Below are 26,835 nucleotides of genomic sequence, written 5' to 3'. Positions count from 1 at the left end.
GGCTGTACCGTAGATCAGACATGAAGACCGGGTGCAGGACACAGTGGATGTACAGGGGATAGGCTGTACCGTAGATCAGACATGAAGACCGGGTGCAGGACACAGTGGATGTACAGAGGATAGGCTGTACCGTAGATCAGACATGAAGACCGGGTGCAGGACACAGTGGATGTACAGGGGATAGGCTGTACCGTAGATCAGACATGAAGACCGGGTGCAGGACACAGTGGATGTACAGAGGATAGGCTGTACCGTATATCAGACATGAAGACCGGGTACAGGACACAGTGGATGTACAGAGGATAGGCTATACCGTATATCAGACATGAAGACCGGGTGCAGGACACCGTGGATGTACAGGGGATAGGCTATACCGTATATCAGACATGAAGACCGGGTGCAGGACACCGTGGATGTACAGGGGATAGGCTATACCGTATATCAGACATGAAGACCGGGTGCAGGACACCGTGGATGTACAGGGGATAGGCTATACCGTATATCAGACATGAAGACCGGGTGCAGGACACAGTGGATGTACAAGGGATAGGCTATACCGTATATCAGACATGAAGACCGGGTGAAGGACACAGTGGATGTACAGGGGATAGGCTATACCGTATATCAGACATGAAGACCGGGTGCAGGACACAGTGGATGTACAGGGGATAGGCTATACCGTATATCAGACATGAAGACCGGGTGCAGGACACAGTGGATGTACAGGGGATAGGCTATACCGTATATCAGACATGAAGACCGGGTGCAGGACACAGTGGATGTACAGGGGATAGGCTATACCGTATATCAGACATGAAGACCGGGTGCAGGACACAGTGGAAGTACAGCGGATAGGCTATACCGTATATCAGACATGAAGACCGGGTGCAGGACACCGTGGATGTACAGCGGATAGGCTATACCGTATATCAGACATGAAGACCGGGTGCAGGACACCGTGGATGTACAGGGGATAGGCTATACCGTATATCAGACATGAAGACCGGGTGCAGGACACAGTGGATGTACAGGGGATAGGCTATACCGTATATCAGACATGAAGACCGGGTGCAGGACACCGTGGATGTACAGGGGATAGGCTATACCGTATATCAGAAATGATGACCGGGTGCAGGACACCGTGGATGTACAGGGGATAGGCTATACCGTATATCAGAAATGATGACCGGGTGCAGGACACCGTGGATGTACAGGGGATAGGCTATACCGTATATCAGACATGAAGACCGGGTGCAGGACACAGAGGATGTACAGAGGATAGGCTATACCGTATATCAGACATGAAGACCGGGTGCAGGACACAGTGGATGTACAGGGGATAGGCTATACCGTATATCAGACATGAAGACCGGGTGAAGGACACAGTGGATGTATAGGGGATAGGCTATACCGTATCTCAGACATGAAGGCCGGGTGCAGGACACAGTGGATGTACAGGGGATAGGCTATACCGTATATCAGACATGGAGACCGGGTGCAGGACACAGTGGATGTATAGGGGATAGGCTATACCGTATATCAGACATGAAGACCGGGTGCAGGACACAGTGGTACGTACAGGGGATAGGCTATACTGTATATCAGACATGGAGACCGGGTGCAGGACACAGTGGATGTATAGGGGATAGGCTATACTGTATATCAGACATGGAGACCGGGTGCAGGACACAGTGGATGTATAGGGGATAGGCTATACTGTATATCAGACATGGAGACCGGGTGCAGGACACAGTGGATGTATAGGGGATAGGCTATACCGTATATCAGACATGGAGACCGGGTGCAGGACACAGTGGATGTACAGGGGATAGGCTATACCGTATATCAGACATGAAGACCGGGTGCAGGACACAGTGGATGTACAGCGGATAGGCTATACCGTATATCAGACATGGAGACCGGGTGCAGGACACAGTGGATGTACAGGGGATAGGCTATACCGTATATCAGACATGATGGCCGGGTGCAGGACACAGTGGATGTACAGGGGATAGGCTATACCGTATATCAGACATGAAGACCGGGTGCAGGAAACAGTGGATGTACAGGGTATAGGCTATACCGTATATCAGACATGAAGACCGGGTGGAGGACACAGTGGATGTACAGAGGATAGGCTATACTGTATATCAGACATGAAGACCGGGTGCTCAGACATGAAGACCGGGTGCAGGACACAGTGGATGTACAGGGGATAGGCTATACCGTATATCAGACATGAAGACCGGGTGCAGGACACAGTGGATGTACAGAGGATAGGCTATACTGTATATCAGACATGAAGACCGGGTGCAGGACACAGTGGATGTACAGGGGATAGGCTATACCGTATATCAGACATGGAGACCGGGTGCAGGACACAGTGGATGTACAGAGGATAGGCTATACCGTATATCAGACATGATGGCCGCGTGCAGGACACAGTGGATGTACAGGTGATAGGCTATACCGTATATCAGACATGAAGACCGGGTGCAGGACACAGTGGATGTACAGGGTATAGGCTATACTGTATATCAGACATGAAGACCGGGTACTCAGACATGAAGACCGGGTGCAGGACACAGTGGATGTACAGGGGATAGGCTATACCGTATATCAGACATGAAGAGCGGGTGCAGTACACAGTGGATGTACAGAGGATAGGCTATACTGTATATCAGACATGAAGACCGGGTGCAGGACACAGTGGATGTACAGGGGATAGGCTATACCGTATATCAGACATGAAGACCGGGTGCAGGACACAGTGGATGTACAGGGGATAGGCTATACCGTATATCAGACATGAAGACCGGGTGCAGGACACAGTGGAGGTACAGGGGACAGGCTATACCGTATATCAGACATGAAGACCGGGTGCAGGACACAGCGGATGTACAGGGGACAGGCTATACCGTATATCAGACATGAAGACCGGGTGCAGGACACAGTGGATGTACAGGGGATAGGCTATACCGTATATCAGACATGAAGACCGGGTGCAGGACACAGTGGATGTACAGGGGATAGGCTATACTGTATATCAGACATGAAGACCGGGTGCTCAGACATGAAGACCGGGTGCAGGACACAGTGGATGTACAGGGGATAGGCTGTACTGTATATCAGACATGAAGACCGGGTGCAGGACACAGTGGATGTACAGGGGATAGGCTATACCGTATATCAGACATGAAGACCGGGTGCAGGACACAGTGGATGTACAGGGGATAGGCTATACCGTATATCAGACATGAAGACCGGGTGCAGGACACAGTGGATGTACAGGGGATAGGCTATACTGTATATCAGACATGAAGACCGGGTGCAGGACACAGTGGATGTACAGGGGATAGGCTATACCGTATATCAGACATGAAGGCCGGGTGCAGGACACAGTGGATGTACAGGGGATAGGCTATACCGTATATCAGACATGAAGGCCGGGTGCAGGACACAGTGGATGTAGGCTATACCGTATATCAGACATGGAGACCGGGTGCAGGACACAGTGGATGTACAGAGGATAGGCTATACCGTATATCAGACACGAAGACCGGGTGCAGGACACAGTGGATGTACAGCGGATAGGCTATACCGTATATCAGACACGAAGACCGGGTGCAGGACACAGTGGATGTATAGGGGATAGGCTATACCGTAGATCAGACACGAAGACCGGGTGCAGGACACAGTGGATGTACAGGGGATAGGCTATACCGTATATCAGACATGAAGACCGGGTGCAGGACACAGTGGATGTACAGGGGATAGGCTATACCGTATATCAGACATGGAGACCGGGTGCAGGACACAGTGGATGTACAGGGGATAGGCTATACCGTATATCAGACATGAAGACAGGGTGCAGGACACAGTAGATGTACAGGGGATAGGATATACCGTATATCAGACATAGGATATACCGTATATCAGACATGAAGACCGGGTGCAGGACACAGTGGATGTACAGGGGATAGGCTATACCGTATATCAGACATGAAGACCGGGTGCAGGACACAGTGGATGTACAGGGGAAAGGCTATACTGTATATCAGACATGAAGACCGGGTGCAGGACACAGTGGATGTACAGGGGATAGGCTATACTGTATATCAGACATGAAGACAGGGTGCAGGACACAGTGGATGTACAGGGGATAGGCTGTAACGTATATCAGACATGAAGACCGGGTGCAGGACACAGTGGATGTACAGAGGATAGGCTGTACCGTATATCAGACATGAAGACCGGGTGCAGGACACAGTGGATGTACAGAGGATAGGCTGTACCGTATATCAGACATGAAGACCGGGTGCAGGACACAGTGGATGTACAGGGGATAGGCTATACCGTATATCAGACATGAAGACCGGGTGCAGGACACAGTGGATGTACAGGGGATAGGCTATACCGTATATCAGACATGAAGACCGGGTGCAGGACACAGTGGATGTACAGCGGATAGGCTATACCGTATATCAGACATGAAGACCGGGTGCAGGACACCGTGGATGTACAGCGGATAGGCTATACCGTATATCAGACATGAAGACCGGGTGCAGGACACCGTGGATGTACAGGGGATAGGCTGTACCGTATATCAGAAATGATGACCGGGTGCAGGACACCGTGGATGTATAGGGGATAGGCTGTACCGTATATCAGACATGAAGACCGGGTGCAGGACACAGTGGATGTACAGGGGATAGGCTATACCGTATATCAGACATGAAGACCGGGTGCAGGACACAGTGGATGTACAGGGGATAGGCTATACCGTATATCAGACATGAAGACCGGATGCAGGACACAGTGGATGTACAGGGGATAGGCTATACCGTATATCAGACATGAAGACCGGGTGCAGGACACAGTGGATGTACAGCGGATAGGCTATACCGTATATCAGACATGAAGACCGGGTGCAGGACACCGTGGATGTACAGCGGATAGGCTATACCGTATATCAGACATGAAGACCGGGTGCAGGACACCGTGGATGTACAGGGGATAGGCTATACCGTATATCAGAAATGATGACCGGGTGCAGGACACCGTGGATGCATAGGGGATAGGCTATACCGTATATCAGAAATGATGACCGGGTGCAGGACACAGTGGATGTACAGGGGATAGGCTATACCGTATATCAGACATGAAGACCGGGTGCAGGACACAGAGGATGTACAGAGGATAGGCTATACCGTATATCAGACATGAAGACCGGGTGCAGGACACAGTGGATGTACAGGGGATAGGCTATACCGTATATCAGACATGAAGGCCGGGTGCAGGACACAGTGGATGTATAGGGGATAGGCTATACTGTATATCAGACATGAAGACCGGGTGCAGGACACAGTGGTACGTACAGGGGATAGGCTATACTGTATATCAGACATGGAGACCGGGTGCAGGACACAGTGGATGTATAGGGGATAGGCTATACTGTATATCAGACATGGAGACCGGGTGCAGGACACAGTGGATGTATAGTGGATAGGCTATACTGTATATCAGACATGGAGACCGGGTGCAGGACACAGTGGATGTACAGCGGATAGGCTATACCGTATATCAGACATGGAGACCGGGTGCAGGACACAGTGGATGTACAGGGGATAGGCTATACCGTATATCAGACATGATGGCCGGGTGCAGGACACAGTGGATGTACAGGGGATAGGCTATACCGTATATCAGACATGAAGACCGGGTGCAGGACACAGTGGATGTACAGAGGATAGGCTATACTGTATATCAGACATGAAGACCGGGTGCTCAGACATGAAGACCGGGTGCAGGACACAGTGGATGTACAGGGGATAGGCTATACCGTATATCAGACATGAAGACCGGGTGCAGGACACAGTGGATGTACAGAGGATAGGCTATACCGTATATCAGACATGATGGCCGCGTACAGGACACAGTGGAACGTACAGTGGATAGGCTATACCGTATATCAGACATGAAGACCGGGTGCAGGACACAGTGGATGTACAGGGGATAGGCTATACTGTATATCAGACATGAAGACCAGGTGCAGGACACAGTGGATGTACAGGGGATAGGCTATACCGTATATCAGACATGATGGCCGCGTGCAGGACACAGTGGATGTACAGGTGATAGGCTATACCGTATATCAGACATGAAGACCGGGTGCAGGACACAGTGGATGTACAGGGTATAGGCTATACCGTATATCAGACATGAAGACCGGGTGCAGGACACAGTGGATGTACAGGGGATAGGCTATACCGTATATCAGACATGAAGACCGGGTGCAGGACACAGTGGATGTACAGGGGATAGGCTATACCGTATATCAGACATGAAGACCGGGTGCAGGACACAGTGGAGGTACAGGGGACAGGCTATACCGTATATCAGACATGAAGACCGGGTGCAGGACACAGTGGATGTACAGGGGATAGGCTATACCGTATATCAGACATGAAGACCGGGTGCAGGACACAGTGGATGTACAGGGAAATAGGCTATACCATATATCAGACATGAAGACCGGGTGTAGGACACAGTGGATGTACAGGGGATAGGCTATACCGTATATCAGACATGAAGACCGGGTGCAGGACACAGTGGATGTACAGGGGATAGGCTATACTGTATATCAGACATGAAGACCGGGTGCAGGACACAGTGGAGGTACAGGGGACAGGCTATACCGTATATCAGACATGAAGACCGGGTGCAGGACACAGTGGATGTACAGGGGATAGGCTATACCGTATATCAGACATGAAGACCGGGTGCAGGACACAGTGGATGTACAGGGAAATAGGCTATACCATATATCAGACATGAAGACCGGGTGTAGGACACAGTGGATGTACAGGGGATAGGCTATACCGTATATCAGACATGAAGACCGGGTGCAGGACACAGTGGATGTACAGGGGATAGGCTATACCGTATATCAGACATGAAGACCGGGTGCAGGACACAGTGGATGTACAGGGGATAGGCTATACTGTATATCAGACATGAAGACCGGGTGCAGGACGCAGTGGATGTACAGGGGATAGGCTGTACTGTATATCAGACATGAAGACCGGGTGCAGGACACAGTGGATGTACAGGGGATAGGCTATACCGTATATCAGACATGAAGACCGGGTGCAGGACACAGTGGATGTACAGGGGATAGGCTATACTGTATATCAGACATGAAGGCCGGGTGCAGGACACAGTGGATGTACAGGGGATAGGCTATACAGTATATCAGACATGGAGACCGGGTGCAGGACACAGTGGATGTAGGCTATACCGTATATCAGACATGAAAACCTGGTGCAGGACACAGTGGATGTACAGGGGATAGGCTGTAACGTATATCAGACATGGAGACCGGGTGCAGGACACAGTGGATGTAGGCTATACCGTATATCAGACATGAAAACCTGGTGCAGGACACAGTGGATGTACAGAGGATAGGCTATACCGTATATCAGACATGAATACCGGGTGCAGGACACAGTGGTACGTACAGGGGATAGGCTATACTGTATATCAGACATGAAGACCGGGTGCAGGACACAGTGGATGTATAGGGGATAGGCTATACTGTATATCAGACATGGAGTCCGGGTGCAGGACACAGTGGATGTACAGCGGATAGGCTATACCGTATATCAGACATGGAGACCGGGTGCAGGACACAGTGGATGTACAGGGGATAGGCTATACCGTATATCAGACATGATGGCCGGGTGCAGGACACAGTGGATGTACAGGGGATAGTCTATACCGTATATCAGACATGAAGACCGGGTGCAGGACACAGTGGATGTAGGCTATACCGTATATCAGACATGAAAACCTGGTGCAGGACACAGTGGATGTACAGGGGATAGGCTGTACCGTATATCAGACATGAAGACCGGGTGCAGGACACAGTGGATGTACAGAGGATAGGCTGTACCGTATATCAGACATGAAGACCGGGTGCAGGACACAGTGGATGTACAGGACACAGAGGATGTACAGGGGATAGGCTATACCGTATATCAGACATGAAGACCGGGTGCAGGACACAGTGGATGTACAGGGGATAGGCTATACCGTATATCAGACATGAAGACCGGGTGCAGGACACAGTGGATGTACAGAGGATAGGCTATACCGTATATCAGACATGAAGACCGGGTGCAGGACACAGTGGATGTACAGGGGATAGGCTATACCGTATATCAGACATGAAGACCAGGTGCAGGACACAGTGGATGTACAGGGGATAGGCTATACCGTATATCAGACATGAAGGCCGGGTGCAGGACACAGTGGATGTACAGGGGATAGGCTATACCGTATATCAGACATGAAGGCCGGGTGCAGGACACAGTGGATGTACAGGGGATAGGCTATACCGTATATCAGACATGAAGGCCGGGTGCAGGACACAGTGGATGTACAGGGGATAGGCTATACCGTATATCAGACATGAAGGCCGGGTGCAGGACACAGTGGATGTACAGGGGATAGGCTATACCGTATATCAGACATGAAGACCGGGTGCTCAGACATGAAGACCGGGTGCAGGACACAGTGGATGTACAGGGGATAGGCTATACCGTATATCAGACATGAAAACCGGGTGCAGGACACAGTGGATGTACAGGGGATAGGCTATACCGTATATCAGACATGGAGACCGGGTGCAGGACACAGTGGATGTACAGGGGATAGGCTATACCGTATATCAGACATGAAGACCGGGTGCAGGACACAGTGGATGTACAGGGGATAGGCTATACCGTATATCAGACATGAATACCGGGTGCAGGACACAGTGGTACGTACAGGGGATAGGCTATACTGTATATCAGACATGGAGACCGGGTGCAGGACACAGTGGATGTATAGGGGATAGGCTATACTGTATATCAGACATGGAGTCCGGGTGCAGGACACAGTGGATGTACAGCGGATAGGCTATACCGTATATCAGACATGGAGACCGGGTGCAGGACACAGTGGATGTACAGGGGATAGGCTATACCGTATATCAGACATGATGGCCGGGTGCAGGACACAGTGGATGTACAGGGTATAGGCTATACTGTATATCAGACATGAAGACCGGGTGCTCAGACATGAAGACCGGGTGCAGGACACAGTGGATGTACAGGGGATAGGCTATACCGTATATCAGACATGAAAACCGGGTGCAGGACACAGTGGATGTACAGGGGATAGGCTATACCGTATATCAGACATGAAAACCGGGTGCAGGACACAGTGGATGTACAGAGGATAGGCTATACTGTATATCAGACATGAAGACCGGGTGCTCAGACATGAAGACCGGGTGCAGGACACAGTGGATGTACAGGGGATAGGCTATACTGTATATCAGACATGAAGACCGGGTGCAGGACACAGTGGAGGTACAGGGGACAGGCTATACCGTATATCAGACATGAAGACCGGGTGCAGGACACAGTGGATGTACAGGGGATAGGCTATACCGTATATCAGACATGAAGACCGGGTGCAGGACACAGTGGATGTACAGGGAAATAGGCTATACCATATATCAGACATGAAGACCGGGTGTAGGACACAGTGGATGTACAGGGGATAGGCTATACCGTATATCAGACATGAAGACCGGGTGCAGGACACAGTGGATGTACAGGGGATAGGCTATACTGTATATCAGACATGAAGACCGGGTGCAGGACGCAGTGGATGTACAGGGGATAGGCTGTACTGTATATCAGACATGAAGACCGGGTGCAGGACACAGTGGATGTACAGGGGATAGGCTATACCGTATATCAGACATGAAGACCGGGTGCAGGACACAGTGGATGTACAGGGGATAGGCTATACTGTATATCAGACATGAAGACCGGGTGCAGGACACAGTGGATGTACAGGGGATAGGCTATACCGTATATCAGACATGAAGGCCGGGTGCAGGACACAGTGGATGTACAGGGGATAGGCTATACCGTATATCAGACATGGAGACCGGGTGCAGGACACAGTGGATGTAGGCTATACCGTATATCAGACATGAAAACCTGGTGCAGGACACAGTGGATGTACAGGGGATAGGCTGTAACGTATATCAGACATGGAGACCGGGTGCAGGACACAGTGGATGTAGGCTATACCGTATATCAGACATGAAAACCTGGTGCAGGACACAGTGGATGTACAGAGGATAGGCTATACCGTATATCAGACATGAATACCGGGTGCAGGACACAGTGGTACGTACAGGGGATAGGCTATACTGTATATCAGACATGAAGACCGGGTGCAGGACACAGTGGATGTATAGGGGATAGGCTATACTGTATATCAGACATGGAGTCCGGGTGCAGGACACAGTGGATGTACAGCGGATAGGCTATACCGTATATCAGACATGGAGACCGGGTGCAGGACACAGTGGATGTACAGGGGATAGGCTATACCGTATATCAGACATGATGGCCGGGTGCAGGACACAGTGGATGTACAGGGGATAGTCTATACCGTATATCAGACATGAAGACCGGGTGCAGGACACAGTGGATGTAGGCTATACCGTATATCAGACATGAAAACCTGGTGCAGGACACAGTGGATGTACAGGGGATAGGCTGTACCGTATATCAGACATGAACACCGGGTGCAGGACACAGTGGATGTACAGAGGATAGGCTGTACCGTATATCAGACATGAAGACCGGGTGCAGGACACAGTGGATGTACAGGACACAGAGGATGTACAGGGGATAGGCTATACCGTATATCAGACATGAAGACCGGGTGCAGGACACAGTGGATGTACAGGGGATAGGCTATACCGTATATCAGACATGAAGACCGGGTGCAGGACACAGTGGATGTACAGAGGATAGGCTATACCGTATATCAGACATGAAGACCGGGTGCAGGACACAGTGGATGTACAGGGGATAGGCTATACCGTATATCAGACATGAAGACCAGGTGCAGGACACAGTGGATGTACAGGGGATAGGCTATACCGTATATCAGACATGAAGGCCGGGTGCAGGACACAGTGGATGTACAGGGGATAGGCTATACCGTATATCAGACATGAAGGCCGGGTGCAGGACACAGTGGATGTACAGGGGATAGGCTATACCGTATATCAGACATGAAGGCCGGGTGCAGGACACAGTGGATGTACAGGGGATAGGCTATACCGTATATCAGACATGAAGGCCGGGTGCAGGACACAGTGGATGTACAGGGGATAGGCTATACCGTATATCAGACATGAAGACCGGGTGCTCAGACATGAAGACCGGGTGCAGGACACAGTGGATGTACAGGGGATAGGCTATACCGTATATCAGACATGAAAACCGGGTGCAGGACACAGTGGATGTACAGGGGATAGGCTATACCGTATATCAGACATGGAGACCGGGTGCAGGACACAGTGGATGTACAGGGGATAGGCTATACCGTATATCAGACATGAAGACCGGGTGCAGGACACAGTGGATGTACAGGGGATAGGCTATACCGTATATCAGACATGAATACCGGGTGCAGGACACAGTGGTACGTACAGGGGATAGGCTATACTGTATATCAGACATGGAGACCGGGTGCAGGACACAGTGGATGTATAGGGGATAGGCTATACTGTATATCAGACATGGAGTCCGGGTGCAGGACACAGTGGATGTACAGCGGATAGGCTATACCGTATATCAGACATGGAGACCGGGTGCAGGACACAGTGGATGTACAGGGGATAGGCTATACCGTATATCAGACATGATGGCCGGGTGCAGGACACAGTGGATGTACAGGGTATAGGCTATACTGTATATCAGACATGAAGACCGGGTGCTCAGACATGAAGACCGGGTGCAGGACACAGTGGATGTACAGGGGATAGGCTATACCGTATATCAGACATGAAAACCGGGTGCAGGACACAGTGGATGTACAGGGGATAGGCTATACCGTATATCAGACATGAAAACCGGGTGCAGGACACAGTGGATGTACAGAGGATAGGCTATACTGTATATCAGACATGAAGACCGGGTGCTCAGACATGAAGACCGGGTGCAGGACACAGTGGATGTACAGGGTATAGCCTATACTGTATATCAGACATGAAGACCGGGTGCTCAGACATGAAGACCGGGTGCAGGACACAGTGGATGTACAGGGGATAGGCTATACTGTATATCAGACATGAAGACCGGGTGCAGGACACAGTGGATGTACAGGGGATAGGCTATACCGTATATCAGACATGAAGACCGGGTGCTCAGACATGAAGACCGGGTGCAGGACACAGTGGATGTACAGGGTATAGGCTATACTGTATATCAGACATGAAGACCGGGTGCTCAGACATGAAGACCGGGTGCAGGACACAGTGGATGTACAGGGGATAGGCTATACTGTATATCAGACATGAAGACCGGGTGCAGGACACAGTGGATGTACAGCGGATAGGCTATACTGTATATCAGACATGAAGACCGGGTGCAGGACACAGTGGATGTACAGGGGATAGGCTATACCGTATATCAGACATGAAGACCGGGTGCAGGACACAGTGGATGTACAGGGGATAGGCTATACCGTATATCAGACATGAAGACCGGGTGCAGGACACAGTGGAGGTACAGGGGATAGGCTATACCGTATATCAGACATGAAGACCGGGTGCAGGACACAGTGGATGTACAGGGGATAGGCTATACCGTATATCAGACATGAAGACCGGGTGCAGGACACAGTAAATGTACAGGGGATAGGCTATACCGTATATCAGACATGAAGACCGGGTGCAGGACACAGTGGATGTACAGGGGATAGGCTATACCGTATATCAGACATGAAGACCGGGTGCAGGACACAGTGGTACGTACAGGGGATAGGCTATACTGTATATCAGACATGGAGACCGGGTGCAGGACACAGTGGATGTACAGGGGATAGGCTATACTGTATATCAGACATGGAGACCGGGTGCAGGACACAGTGGTACGTACAGGGGATAGGCTATACTGTATATCAGACATGAAGACCGGGTGCAGGACACAGTGGATGTACAGAGGATAGGCTATACTGTATATCAGACATGGAGACCGGGTGCAGGACACGGTGGATGTACAGGGGACAGGCTATACCGTATATCAGACATGAAGACCGTGTGCAGGACACAGTGGATGTACAGGGGATAGGCTATACTGTATATCAGACATGAAGACCGGGTGCAGGACACAGTGGAACGTACAGTGGATAGGCTATACCGTATATCAGACATGGAGACCGGGTGCAGGACACAGTGGATGTACGGAGGATAGGCTATACCGTATATCAGACATGAAGACCGGGTGCAGGACACAGTGGATGTACAAGGGATAGGCTATACCGTATATCAGACTTGAAGACCGGGTGCAGGACACAGTGGATGTACAGAGGATAGGCTATACTGTATATCAGACATGGAGACCGGGTGTAGGACACAGTGGAACGTACAGGGGATAGGCTATACTGTATATCAGACATGGAGACCGGGTGCAGGACACAGTGGATGTACAGGGGATAGGCTATACCGTATATCAGACATGAAGACCGGGTGCAGGACACAGTGGATGTATAGGGGATAGGCTATACCGTATATCAGACATGAAGACCGGGTGCAGGACACAGTGGTACGTACAGGGGATAGGCTATACTGTATATCAGACATGAAGACCGGGTGCAGGACACAGTGGATGTACAGGGGATAGGCTATACCGTATATCAGACATGAAGACCGGGTGCAGGACACAGTGGATGTACAGGGGATAGGCTATACCGTATATCAGACATGAAGACCGGGTGCAGGACACAGTGGATGTACAGGGGATAGGCTATACCGTATATCAGACATGGAGACCGGGTGCAGGACACAGTGGATGTACAGGGGATAGGCTATACCGTATATCAGACATGAAGACCGGGTGCAGGACACAGTGGTACGTACAGGGGATAGGCTATACTGTATATCAGACATGGAGACCGGGTGCAGGACACAGTGGATGTACAGGGGATAGGCTATACCGTATATCAGACATGAAGACCGGGTGCAGGACACAGTGGTACGTACAGGGGATAGGCTATACCGTATATCAGACATGGAGACCGGGTGCAGGACACAGTGGATGTACAGGGGATAGGCTATACCGTATATCAGACATGGAGACCGGGTGCAGGACACAGTGGATGTACAGGGGATAGGCTATACTGTATATCAGACATGAAGACCGGGTGCAGGACACAGTGGATGTACAGGGGATAGGCTATACTGTATATCAGACATGAAGACCGGGTGCAGGACACAGTGGATGTACAGGGGATAGGCTATACTGTATATCAGACATGAAGGCCGGGTGCAGGACACAGAGGATGTACAGGGGATAGGCTATACCGTATATCAGACATGGAGACCGGGTGCAGGACACAGTGGATGTACAGGGGATAGGCTATACCGTATATCAGACATGAAGACCGGGTGCAGGACACAGTGGATGTACAGGGGATAGGCTATACCGTATATCAGACATGAAGACCGGGTGCAGGACACAGTGGATGTACAGGGGATAGGCTATACCGTATATCAGACATGAAGACCGGGTGCAGGACACAGTGGTACGTACAGGGGATAGGCTATACTGTATATCAGACATGGAGACCGGGTGCAGTACACAGTGGATGTACAGAGGATAGGCTATACCGTATTTCAGACATGAAGACCGGGTGCAGGACACAGTGGATGTACAGGGGATAGGCTATACCGTATATCAGACATGAAGACCGGGTGCAGGACACAGTAGATGTATAGGGGATAGTATATACCGTATATCAGACATAGGATATACCGTATATCAGACATACAGACCGGGTGCAGGACACAGTGGATGTACAGGGGATAGGCTATACCGTATATCAGACATGAAGACCGGGTGCAGGACACAGTGGAACATACAGGGGATAGGCTATACCGTATATCAGACATGAAGACCGGGTGCAGGACACAGTGGATGTACAAAGGATAGGCTATACCGTATTTCAGACATGAAGACCGGGTGCAGGACACAGTGGATGTACAGGGGATATGCTATACCGTATATCAGACATGAAGACCGGGTGCAGGACACAGTGGATGTACAGAGGATAGGCTATACCGTATATCAGACATGAAGACCGGGTGCAGGACACAGTGGTACGTACAGGGGATAGGCTATACCGTATATCAGACATGAAGACCGGGTGCAGGACACAGTGGATGTACAGGGGATAGGCTATACCGTATATCAGACATGAAGACCGGGTGCAGGACACAGTGGATGTACAGGGGATAGGCTATACTGTATATCAGACATGAAGACCGGGTGCAGGACACAGTGGATGTACAGGGGATAGGCTATACCGTATATCAGACATGAAAGCCGGGTGCAGGACACAGTGGATGTACAGGGGATAGGCTATACTGTATATCAGACATGAAGACCGGGTGCAGGACACAGTGGATGTACAGGGGATAGGCTATACCGTATATCAGACATGAAGGCCGGGTGCAGGACACAGTGGATGTAGGCTATACCGTATATCAGACATGAAAACCTGGTGCAAGACACAGTGGATGTACAGGCATAGGCAATACCGTATATCAGACATGGAGACCGGGTGCAGGACACAGTGGATGTACAGAGGATAGGCTATACCGTATATCAGACACGAAGACCGGGTGCAGGACACAGTGGATGTACAGGGGATAGGCTATACCGTATATCAGACATGAAGACCGGGTGCAGGACACAGTGGATGTACAGGGGATAGGCTATACCGTATATCAGACATGAAGACCGGGTGCAGGACACAGTAAATGTACAGGGGATAGGCTATACCGTATATCAGACATGAAGACCGGGTGCAGGACACAGTGGATGTACAGGGGATAGGCTATACCGTATATCAGACATGAAGACCGGGTGCAGGACACAGTGGTACGTACAGGGGATAGGCTATACTGTATATCAGACATGGAGACCGGGTGCAGGACACAGTGGATGTACAGAGGATAGGCTATACTGTATATCAGACATGAAGACCGGGTGCAGGACACAGTGGATGTACAGGGGATAGGCTATACTGTATATCAGACATGGAGACCGGGTGCAGGACACAGTGGTACGTACAGGGGATAGGCTATACTGTATATCAGACATGAAGACCGGGTGCAGGACACAGTGGATGTACAGAGGATAGGCTATACTGTATATCAGACATGGAGACCGGGTGCAGGACACGGTGGATGTACAGGGGACAGGCTATACTGTATATCAGACATGAAGACCGGGTGCAGGACACAGTGGATGTACAGGGGATAGGCTATACTGTATATCAGACATGAAGACCGGGTGCAGGACACAGTGGAACGTACAGTGGATAGGCTATACCGTATATCAGACATGGAGACCGGGTGCAGGACACAGTGGATGTACGGAGGATAGGCTATACCGTATATCAGACATGAAGACCGGGTGCAGGACACAGTGGATGTACAGGGGATAGGCTATACCGTATATCAGACATGAAGACCGGGTGCAGGACACAGTGGATGTACAGAGGATAGGCTATACTGTATATCAGACATGGAGACCGGGTGTAGGACACAGTGGAACGTACAGGGGATAGGCTATACTGTATATCAGACATGGAGACCGGGTGCAGGACACAGTGGATGTACAGGGGATAGGCTATACCGTATATCAGACATGAAGAACGGGTGCAGGACACAGTGGATGTACAGGGGATAGGCTATACCGTATATCAGACATGAAGACCGGGTGCAGGACACAGTGGAACATACAGGGGATAGGCTATACCGTATATCAGACATGAAGACCGGGTGCAGGACACAGTGGATGTACAGGGGATATGCTATACCGTATATCAGACATGAAGACCGGGTGCAGGACACAGTGGATGTACAGAGGATAGGCTATACCGTATATCAGACATGAAGACCGGGTGCAGGACACAGTGGATGTATAGGGGATAGGCTATACCGTATATCAGACATGAAGACCGGGTGCAGGACACAGTGGTACGTACAGGGGATTGGCTATACCGTATATCAGACATGAAGACCGGGTGCAGAACACAGTGGATGTACAGGGGATAGGCTATACCGTATATCAGACATGAAGACCGGGTGCAGGACACAGTGGATGTACAGGGGATAGGCTATACCGTATATCAGACATGGAGACCGGGTGCAGGACACAGTGGATGTACAGAGGATAGGCTATACTGTATATCAGACATGGAGACCGGGTGCAGGACACGGTGGATGTACAGGGGACAGGCTATACTGTATATCAGACATGAAGACCGGGTGCTGGACACAGTGGATGTACAGGGGATAGGCTATACTGTATATCAGACATGAAGACCGGGTGCAGGACACAGTGGATGTACAGGGGATAGGCTATACTGTATATCAGACATGAAGACCGGGTGCAGGACACAGTGGAACGTACAGTGGATAGGCTATACCGTATATCAGACATGGAGACCGGGTGCAGGACACAGTGGATGTACGGAGGATAGGCTATACCGTATATCAGACATGGAGACCGGGTGCAGGACACAGTGGATGTACAGGGGATAGGCTATACCGTATATCAGACATGAAGACCGGGTGCAGGACACAGTGGATGTACAGAGGATAGGCTATACTGTATATCAGACATGGAGACCGGGTGTAGGACACAGTGGAACGTACAGGGGATAGGCTATACTGTATATCAGACATGGAGACCGGGTGCAGGACACAGTGGATGTACAGGGGATAGGCTATACCGTATATCAGACATGAAGACCGGGTGCAGGACACAGTGGAACATACAGGGGATAGGCTATACCGTATATCAGACATGAAGACCGGGTGCAGGACACAGTGGATGTACAGGGGATATGCTATACCGTATATCAGACATGAAGACCGGGTGCAGGACACAGTGGATGTACAGAGGATAGGCTATACCGTATATCAGACATGAAGACCGGGTGCAGGACACAGTGGAACATACAGGGGATAGGCTATACCGTATATCAGACATGAAGACCGGGTGCAGGACACAGTGGATGTATAGGGGATAGGCTATACCGTATATCAGACATGAAGACCGGGTGCAGGACACAGTGGTACGTACAGGGGATTGGCTATACCGTATATCAGACATGAAGACCGGGTGCAGGACACAGTGGATGTACAGGGGATAGGCTATACCGTATATCAGACATGAAGACCGGGTGCAGGACACAGTGGATGTACAGGGGATAGGCTATACCGTATATCAGACATGGAGACCGGGTGCAGGACACAGTGGATGTACAGGGGATAGGCTATACCGTATATCAGACATGAAGACCGGGTGCAGGACACAGTGGTACGTACAGGGGATAGGCTATACCGTATATCAGACATGGAGACCGGGTGCAGGACACAGTGGATGTACAGGGGATAGGCTATACTGTATATCAGACATGGAGACCGGGTGCAGGACACAGTGGATGTACAGGGGATAGGCTATACTGTATATCAGACATGAAGACCGGGTGCAGGACACAGTGGATGTACAGGGGATAGGCTATACTGTATATCAGACATGAAGACCGGGTGCAGGACACAGTGGATGTACAGGGGATAGGCTATACTGTATATCAGACATGAAGACCGGGTGCAGGACACAGTGGATGTACAGGGGATAGGCAATACTGTATATCAGACATGAAGACCGGGTGCAGGACACAGTGGATGTACAGGGGATAGGCTATACTGTATATCAGACATGAAGGCCGGGTGCAGGACACAGAGGATGTACAGGGGATAGGCTATACCGTATATCAGACATGAAGACCGGGTGCAGGACACAGTGGATGTACAGGGGATAGGCTATACCGTATATCAGACATGAAGACCGGGTGCAGGACACAGTAGATGTATAGGGGATAGTATATACCGTATATCAGACATAGGATATACCGTATATCAGACATACAGACCGGGTGCAGGACACAGTGGATGTACAGGGGATAGGCTATACCGTATATCAGACATGAAGACCGGGTGCAGGACACAGTGGAACATACAGGGGATAGGCTATACCGTATATCAGACATGAAGACCGGGTGCAGGACACAGTGGATGTACAGAGGATAGGCTATACCGTATTTCAGACATGAAGACCGGGTGCAGGACACAGTGGATGTACAGGGGATATGCTATACCGTATATCAGACATGAAGACCGGGTGCAGGACACAGTGGATGTACAGAGGATAGGCTATACCGTATATCAGACATGAAGACCGGGTGCAGGACACAGTGGATGTAGGCTATACCGTATATCAGACATGAAGACCGGGTGCAGGACACAGTGGATGTACAGGGGATAGGCTATACCGTATATCAGAAATGAAGACCGGGTGCAGGACACAGTGGATGTACAGGGGATAGGCTATACTGTATATCAGACATGAAGACCGGGTGCAGGACACAGTGGATGTACAGGGGATAGGCTATACCGTATATCAGACATGAAGGCCGGTGCAGGACACAGTGGATGTACAGGGGATAGGCTATACTGTATATCAGACATGAAGACCGGGTGCAGGACACAGTGGATGTACAGGGGATAGGCTATACCGTATATCAGACATGAAGGCCGGGTGCAGGACACAGTGGATGTAGGCTATACCGTATATCAGACATGAAAACCTGGTGCAGGACACAGTGGATGTACAGGGATAGGCTATACCGTATATCAGACATGGAGACCGGGTGCAGGACACAGTGGATGTACAGAGGATAGGCTATACCGTATATCAGACACGAAGACCGGGTGCAGGACACAGTGGATGTACAGGGGATAGGCTATACCGTATATCAGACATGAAGGCCGGGTGCAGGACACAGTGGATGTACAGGGGATAGGCTATACCGTATATCAGACATGAAGGCCGGGTGCAGGACACAGTGGATGTAGGCTATACCGTATATCAGACATGAAAACCTGGTGCAGGACACAGTGGATGTACAGGGATAGGCTATACCGTATATCAGACATGGTGACCGGGTGCAGGACACAGTGGATGTACAGAGGATAGGCTATACCGTATATCAGACACGAAGACCGGGTGCAGGACACAGTGGATGTATAGGGGATAGGCTATACCGTATATCAGACACGAAGACCGGGTGCAGGACACAGTGGATGTACAGGGGATAGGCTATACCGTATATCAGACATGAAGACCGGGTGCAGGACACAGTGGATGTACAGGGGATAGGCTATACCGTATATCAGACATGAAGACCGGGTGCAGGACACAGTAGATGTACAGGGGATAGGATATACCGTATATCAGACATAGGATATACCGTATATCAGACATGAAGACCAGGTGCAGGACACAGTGGATGTACAGGGGATAGGCTATACCGTATATCAGACATGAAGACCGGGTGCAGGACACAGTGGATGTACAGGGGATAGGCTATACTGTATATCAGACATGAAGACCGGGTGCAGGACACAGTGGATGTACAGAGGATAGGCTATACCGTATATCAGACATGAAGACCGGGTGCAGGACACAGTGGATATACGGTACAGCCTATCCTCTGTACATCAGACATGAAGACCGGGTGCAGGACACAGTGGATGTACAGAGGATAGGCTATACCGTATATCAGACATGAAGACCGGGTGCAGGACACAGTGGATGTACAGAGGATAGGCTGTACCGTATATCAGACATGAAGACCGGGTGCAGGACACAGTGGATGTACAGGGGATAGGCTATACCGTATATCAGACATGAAGACCGGGTGCAGGACACAGTGGATGTACAGCGGATAGGCTATACCGTTTATCAGACATGAAGACCGGGTGCAGGACACCGTGGATGTACAGGGGATAGGCTATACCGTATATCCGAAATGATGACCGGGTGCAGGACACCGTGGATGTACAGGGGATAGGCTATACCGTATATCAGAAATGATGACCGGGTGCAGGACACAGTGGATGTACAGGGGATAGGCTATACCGTATATCAGACATGAAGACCGGGTGCAGGACACAGTGGATGTACAGAGGATAGGCTATACCGTATATCAGACATGAAGACCGGGTGCAGGACACAGTGGATGTACAGGGGATAGGCTATACCGTATATCAGACATGGAGACCGGGTGCAGGACACAGTGGATGTACAGAGGATAGGCTATACCGTATATCAGACATGAAGACCGGGTGCAGGACACAGTGGATGTACAGGGGATAGGCTATACCGTATATCAGACATGAAGACCGGGTGCAGGACACAGTGGATGTATAGGGGATAGGCTATACCGTATATCAGACATGAAGGCCGGGTGCAGGACACAGTGGATGTACAGGGGATAGGCTATACCGTATATCAGACATGAAGACCGGGTGCAGGACACAGTGGATGTACAGGGGATAGGCTATACCGTATATCAGACATGGAGACCGGGTGCAGGACACAGTGGATGTACAGGGGATAGGCTATACCGTATATCAGACATGGAGACCGGGTGCAGGACACAGTGGATGTATAGGGGATAGGCTATACTGTATATCAGACATGAAGACCGGGTGCAGGACACAGTGGTACGTACAGGGGATAGGCTATACTGTATATCAGACATGGAGACCGGGTGCAGGACACAGTGGATGTACAGCGGATAGGCTATACCGTATATCAGACATGGAGACCGGGTGCAGGACACAGTGGATGTACAGGGGATAGGCTATACCGTATATCAGACATGATGGCCGGGTGCAGGACACAGTGGATGTACAGGGGATAGGCTATACCGTATATCAGACATGAAGACCGGGTGCAGGACACAGTGGATGTACAGGGTATAGGCTATACTGTATATCAGACATGAAGACCGGGTGCTCAGACATGAAGACCGGGTGCAGGACACAGTGGATGTACAGGGGATAGGCTATACCGTATATCAGACATGAAGACCGGGTGCAGGACACAGTGGATGTACAGGGGATAGGCTATACCGTATATCAGACATGAAGACCGGGTGCTCAGACATGAAGACCGGGTGCAGGACACAGTGGATGTACAGGGTATAGGCTATACTGTATATCAGACATGAAGACCGGGTGCTCAGACATGAAGACCGGGTGCAGGACACAGTGGATGTACAGGGGATAGGCTATACTGTATATCAGACATGAAGACCGGGTGCAGGACACAGTGGATGTACAGGGGATAGGCTATACCGTATATCAGACATGAAGACCGGGTGCAGGACACAGTGGATGTACAGAGGATAGGCTATACCGTATATCAGACATGAAGACCGGGTGCAGGACACAGTGGAGGTACAGGGGACAGGCTATACCGTATATCAGACATGAAGACCGGGTGCAGGACACAGTGGATGTACAGGGGATAGGCTATACCGTATATCAGACATGAAGACCGGGTGCAGGACACAGTGGTACGTACAGGGGATAGGCTATACTGTATATCAGACGTGGAGACCGGGTGCAGGACACAGTGGATGTACAGGGGATAGGCTATACTGTATATCAGACATGGAGACCGGGTGCAGGACACAGTGGTACGTACAGGGGATAGGCTATACTGTATATCAGACATGAAGACCGGGTGCAGGACACAGTGGATGTACAGAGGATAGGCTAAACTGTATATCAGACATGGAGACCGGGTGCAGGACACAGTGGATGTACAGGGGATAGGCTATACTGTATATCAGACATGAAGACCGGGTGCTGGACACAGTGGATGTACAGGGGATAGGCTATACTGTATATCAGACATGAAGACCGGGTGCAGGACACAGTGGAACGTACAGTGGATAGGCTATACCGTATATCAGACATGAAGACCGGGTGCAGGACACAGTGGATGTACGGAGGATAGGCTATACCGTATATCAGACATGAAGACCGGGTGCAGGACACAGTGGATGTACAGGGGATAGGCTATACTGTATATCAGACATGAAGACCGGGTGCAGGACACAGTGGAACATACAGGGGATAGGCTATACCGTATATCAGACATGAAGACCGGGTGCAGGACACAGTGGATGTACAGGGGATATGCTATACCGTATATCAGACATGAAGACCGGGTGCAGGACACAGTGGATGTACAGAGGATAGGCTATACCGTATATCAGACATGAAGACCGGGTGCAGGACACAGTGGATGTATAGGGGATAGTCTATACCGTATATCAGACATGATGGCCGGGTGCAGGACACAGTGGATGTACAGGGGATAGTCTATACCGTATATCAGACATGAAGACCGGGTGCAGGACACAGTGGATGTACAGGGTATAGGCTATACTGTATATCAGACATGAAGACCGGGTGCTCAGACATGAAGACCGGGTGCAGGACACAGTGGATGTACAGGGGATAGGCTATACCGTATATCAGACATGAAGACCGGGTGCAGGACACAGTGGATGTACATGGGATAGGCTATACTGTATATCAGACATGGATAGGCTATACCGTATATCAGACATGAAGACCGGGTGCAGGACACAGTGGATGTACAGGGAATAGGCTATACCGTATATCAGACATGAAGACCGGGTGCAGGACACAGTGGATGTACAGGGGATAGGCTATACCGTATATCAGACATGAAGACCGGGTGCAGGACACAGTGGATGTACAGGGGATAGGCTATACCGTATATCAGACATGAAGACCGGGTGCAGGACACAGTGGATGTACAGGGGATAGGCTATACCGTATATCAGACATGAAGACCGGGTTCAGGACACAGTGGATGTACAGGGGATAGGCTATACCGTATATCAGACATGAAGACCGAGTGCAGGACACAGTGGATGTACAGGGGATAGGCTATACCGTATATCAGACATGAAGACCGGGTGCAGGACACAGTGGATGTATAGGGGATAGGCTATACCGTATATCAGACATGAAGACCGGGTGCAGGACACAGTGGATGTACAGGGGATAGGCTATACCGTATATCAGACATGAAGACCGGGTGCAGGACACAGTGGATGTACAGGGGATAGGCTATACCGTATATCAGACATGAAGACCGGGTGCAGGACACAGTGGATGTACAGGGGATAGGCTATACCGTATATCAGACATGGAGACCGGGTGCAGGACACAGTGGATGTACAGGGGATAGGCTATACCATATATCAGACTTGAAGACCGGGTGCAGGACACAGTGGAACGTACCATTCAGGTACCAATAACGCTATTATTCCCCATTATTCTACATAGTAACATTATGAGGTGTGCAGCAGCTATGCCAACACACACAGAGATAAGCAGATCTGGGTGACAGAATCTGGCGGTGGCAGCAAGTACTCCCCTATAGCTAGCGCACAGTTGGCACTCGCAGCCAGTGAGGTTCTGGTGGTGCCGGGTAAACGCATTCTATGACTATTCTCTTATAGATAAATCCCCTGCACCCCGGGATATACCTGTCCCTTAGTCCTTCTCAGAGTCCTCGCCTGGACACCGGGACGTAATGTTCTCCATAAATAACATTTCTATATGACTGATATTAGTCAGTACAACAGCCCGGTGCTTTGTCAATGTATTATTACTTACGTGCCGCGCCGTACATACAGTCGGGGGGTTTGTCGTTGTATTATTACTTACGTGCCGCGCCGTACATACAGTCGGGGTGTTTGGGAGTAAAACGCTTTATGTCGTCTGATAAATAAGACAATTACTCATTTCTGTTTTTCATTTACATTTTTTTTTTTATTATTTAATTTGGAATTAGTGTTGGAGGCCCAGAGCCGTTACCTTACAGTGTATTACCTTCTCTGTATGTCACTTTCTATGCATATAGTACACACGTGATGTCACCCCTGTGACCTGTACAATCGGAGAGTTCTGAGGTCATCCCTTATATCTGTGTATTACGCTGCTCCCCTGTACTATAAATGGTTATGACTTGTGTACTGCTATGTAGCAGGGGAGAGGGTGTTATATCATGTAGAGGTCTCTGTACTGATTGCCCACCTCATGTTGTACATGCACATATATGTTCGGGGGTACCCATGTTGCAGGTAGACACTTTGCCCCTGACTGTAAGGTCACATTATAAGGTTACGGCAGATAACGTGGCGGTTTCAGGGTGGTGGATCCCTATAGGAGATGGTTCTGGGGTGTTGGTGCGAGGTGCTGCAGAGGGTGCGGGGATATTGGGGTGGTACTGCCAAGGTTCCAGGCACGGAGAGGTCTCTCTTTACTTGGCCCTGGGGTTCCTGAATTTCCGTCCGGCAAACTGAGCTTTGTCCCCCAGCTCCTCCTCGATCCTGTAATAAGTCAGGAGACGCGGATGAGGTTCCAGACATGTTTATAAAGCGTTTCAGTTACTGATGTGGTTACATGCACAGCATCAATGTCCAGGAGGATCCCCCCCCCCTAATATACTACGTCAGTATTAGCCACACTCCCAGGTACCCCAGGCCCAATATCTCTGACCCTCTATAGGACATCCGCATCACTGGGAGTAATGCTCTTACCTCATCAGCTGGTTGTACTTGGACAGTCTCTCTGACCTACAGGGGGCGCCAGTTTTAATCTGAGGAGAGAGAGGAGGGTATTAAGCATTTAACTTTATGTTACAGAAGAGTCTGTTTTATTCTCTATGGCAGAGCTCCCAAAACTCCGCCATTACAGGCCAGATGTTAAGGATATCCATGCTTGAGCACAGACTTATTCAGTACCTCAGTGAATTTGATTTAACCTTCTGGATTCTAGCATGGATATCCTTAAAACCTGGACTGTACTAGTTTGGGAACCTCTGCTCTATGGTATCAGCCCCTTCCTAACCCACCATATATGTGCTCATATTATTCCCCTGCTCATTCTGATGAGTGCAGTTGTATTTCCAGTGCCAGCCCTGCATTGTTACACTGTAATCCCTCTATCCGCTCATTGTGTATAGGAGTTATGTAGGAGTAATTACACACAGCCCCTCCAGGTGCACCAAACCCTCCCTCATCAGTCCTATACTGTACATCAGTGCCCTTCCCTCCCTCACCTGCCCCGGGCACAGGCCCCTCCCTCACCTGCCTCGGGCACAGGCCCCTCCCTCACCTGCCCCGGGCACAGGCCCCTCCCTCACCTGCCCCGGGCACAGGCCCCTCCCTCACCTCTCCCGTACACGGGCCCCTCCCTCACCTCTCCCGTACACGGCCCCTCCCTCACGTACACATCACCTCCCTCACCTGTCCCGTACACGCCCCCTCCCTCACCTCTACCGTGCACGGCCACTCCCTCACGTACACATCCCGTCCCTCACCCGTCCCATACACGGCCCCTCCCTCACCTCTCATGTACACATCCCGTCCCTCACCTGTCCCTTGCACGGCCCCTCCCTCACCTGTCCCGTACACAGCCCCTCCCTCACCTCTCCTGTGCACGGCCCCTCCCTCACCTGTCCCGTACACGGCCCCTCCCTCACCTGTCCCGTGCACAGGCCCCTCCCTCACCTCTCGTACACATCCCCTCCCTCACCTGTCCTGTACACAGTCCGACCACCAGATCAGCAATGAAAGTGTCCTCCGTCTCTCCGGAGCGATGGCTGACCATCACACCCCATCCGTTGGACTGGGCCAGCTTACACCTGCAGAGGTGATACTCCAATGATTATAGAGGTACACAGGTAGGATCTGTACACACACAATGTAAGGACAATC

At 50.5% G+C, this 26,835-nt stretch overlaps 1 protein-coding gene across 2 annotated transcripts in view; it reads right to left on the bottom strand.

The window, feature by feature from the left end:
• Positions 1-24,879: 24,879 nt before the first annotated feature.
• LOC148443328 (beta-enolase) overlaps positions 24,880-26,835 on the bottom strand; it is a 35,813-nt gene continuing 33,857 nt past the window's right edge. For both annotated transcript variants that reach the window (XM_088462970.1, XM_088462971.1), the window contains exons 10-12: positions 26,654-26,762; positions 25,657-25,715; positions 24,880-25,446 (exon numbers count right to left, since the gene is read on the bottom strand). In XM_088462970.1, coding sequence (XP_088319096.1) covers positions 25,377-25,446; positions 25,657-25,715; positions 26,654-26,762 — 238 coding nt within the window. In that variant the 3' untranslated portion in view covers positions 24,880-25,376. The remainder of the gene's footprint in view (positions 25,447-25,656; positions 25,716-26,653; positions 26,763-26,835) is intronic.

The sequence above is a fragment of the Taudactylus pleione genome, unplaced genomic scaffold, assembly GCF_031769625.1.
Source record: "Taudactylus pleione unplaced genomic scaffold, aTauple2 ptg001299l, whole genome shotgun sequence".
Classification (NCBI taxonomy): Eukaryota; Metazoa; Chordata; class Amphibia; order Anura; family Myobatrachidae; genus Taudactylus; species Taudactylus pleione.
This window is presented reverse-complemented; position numbering and strand designations above follow the sequence as displayed.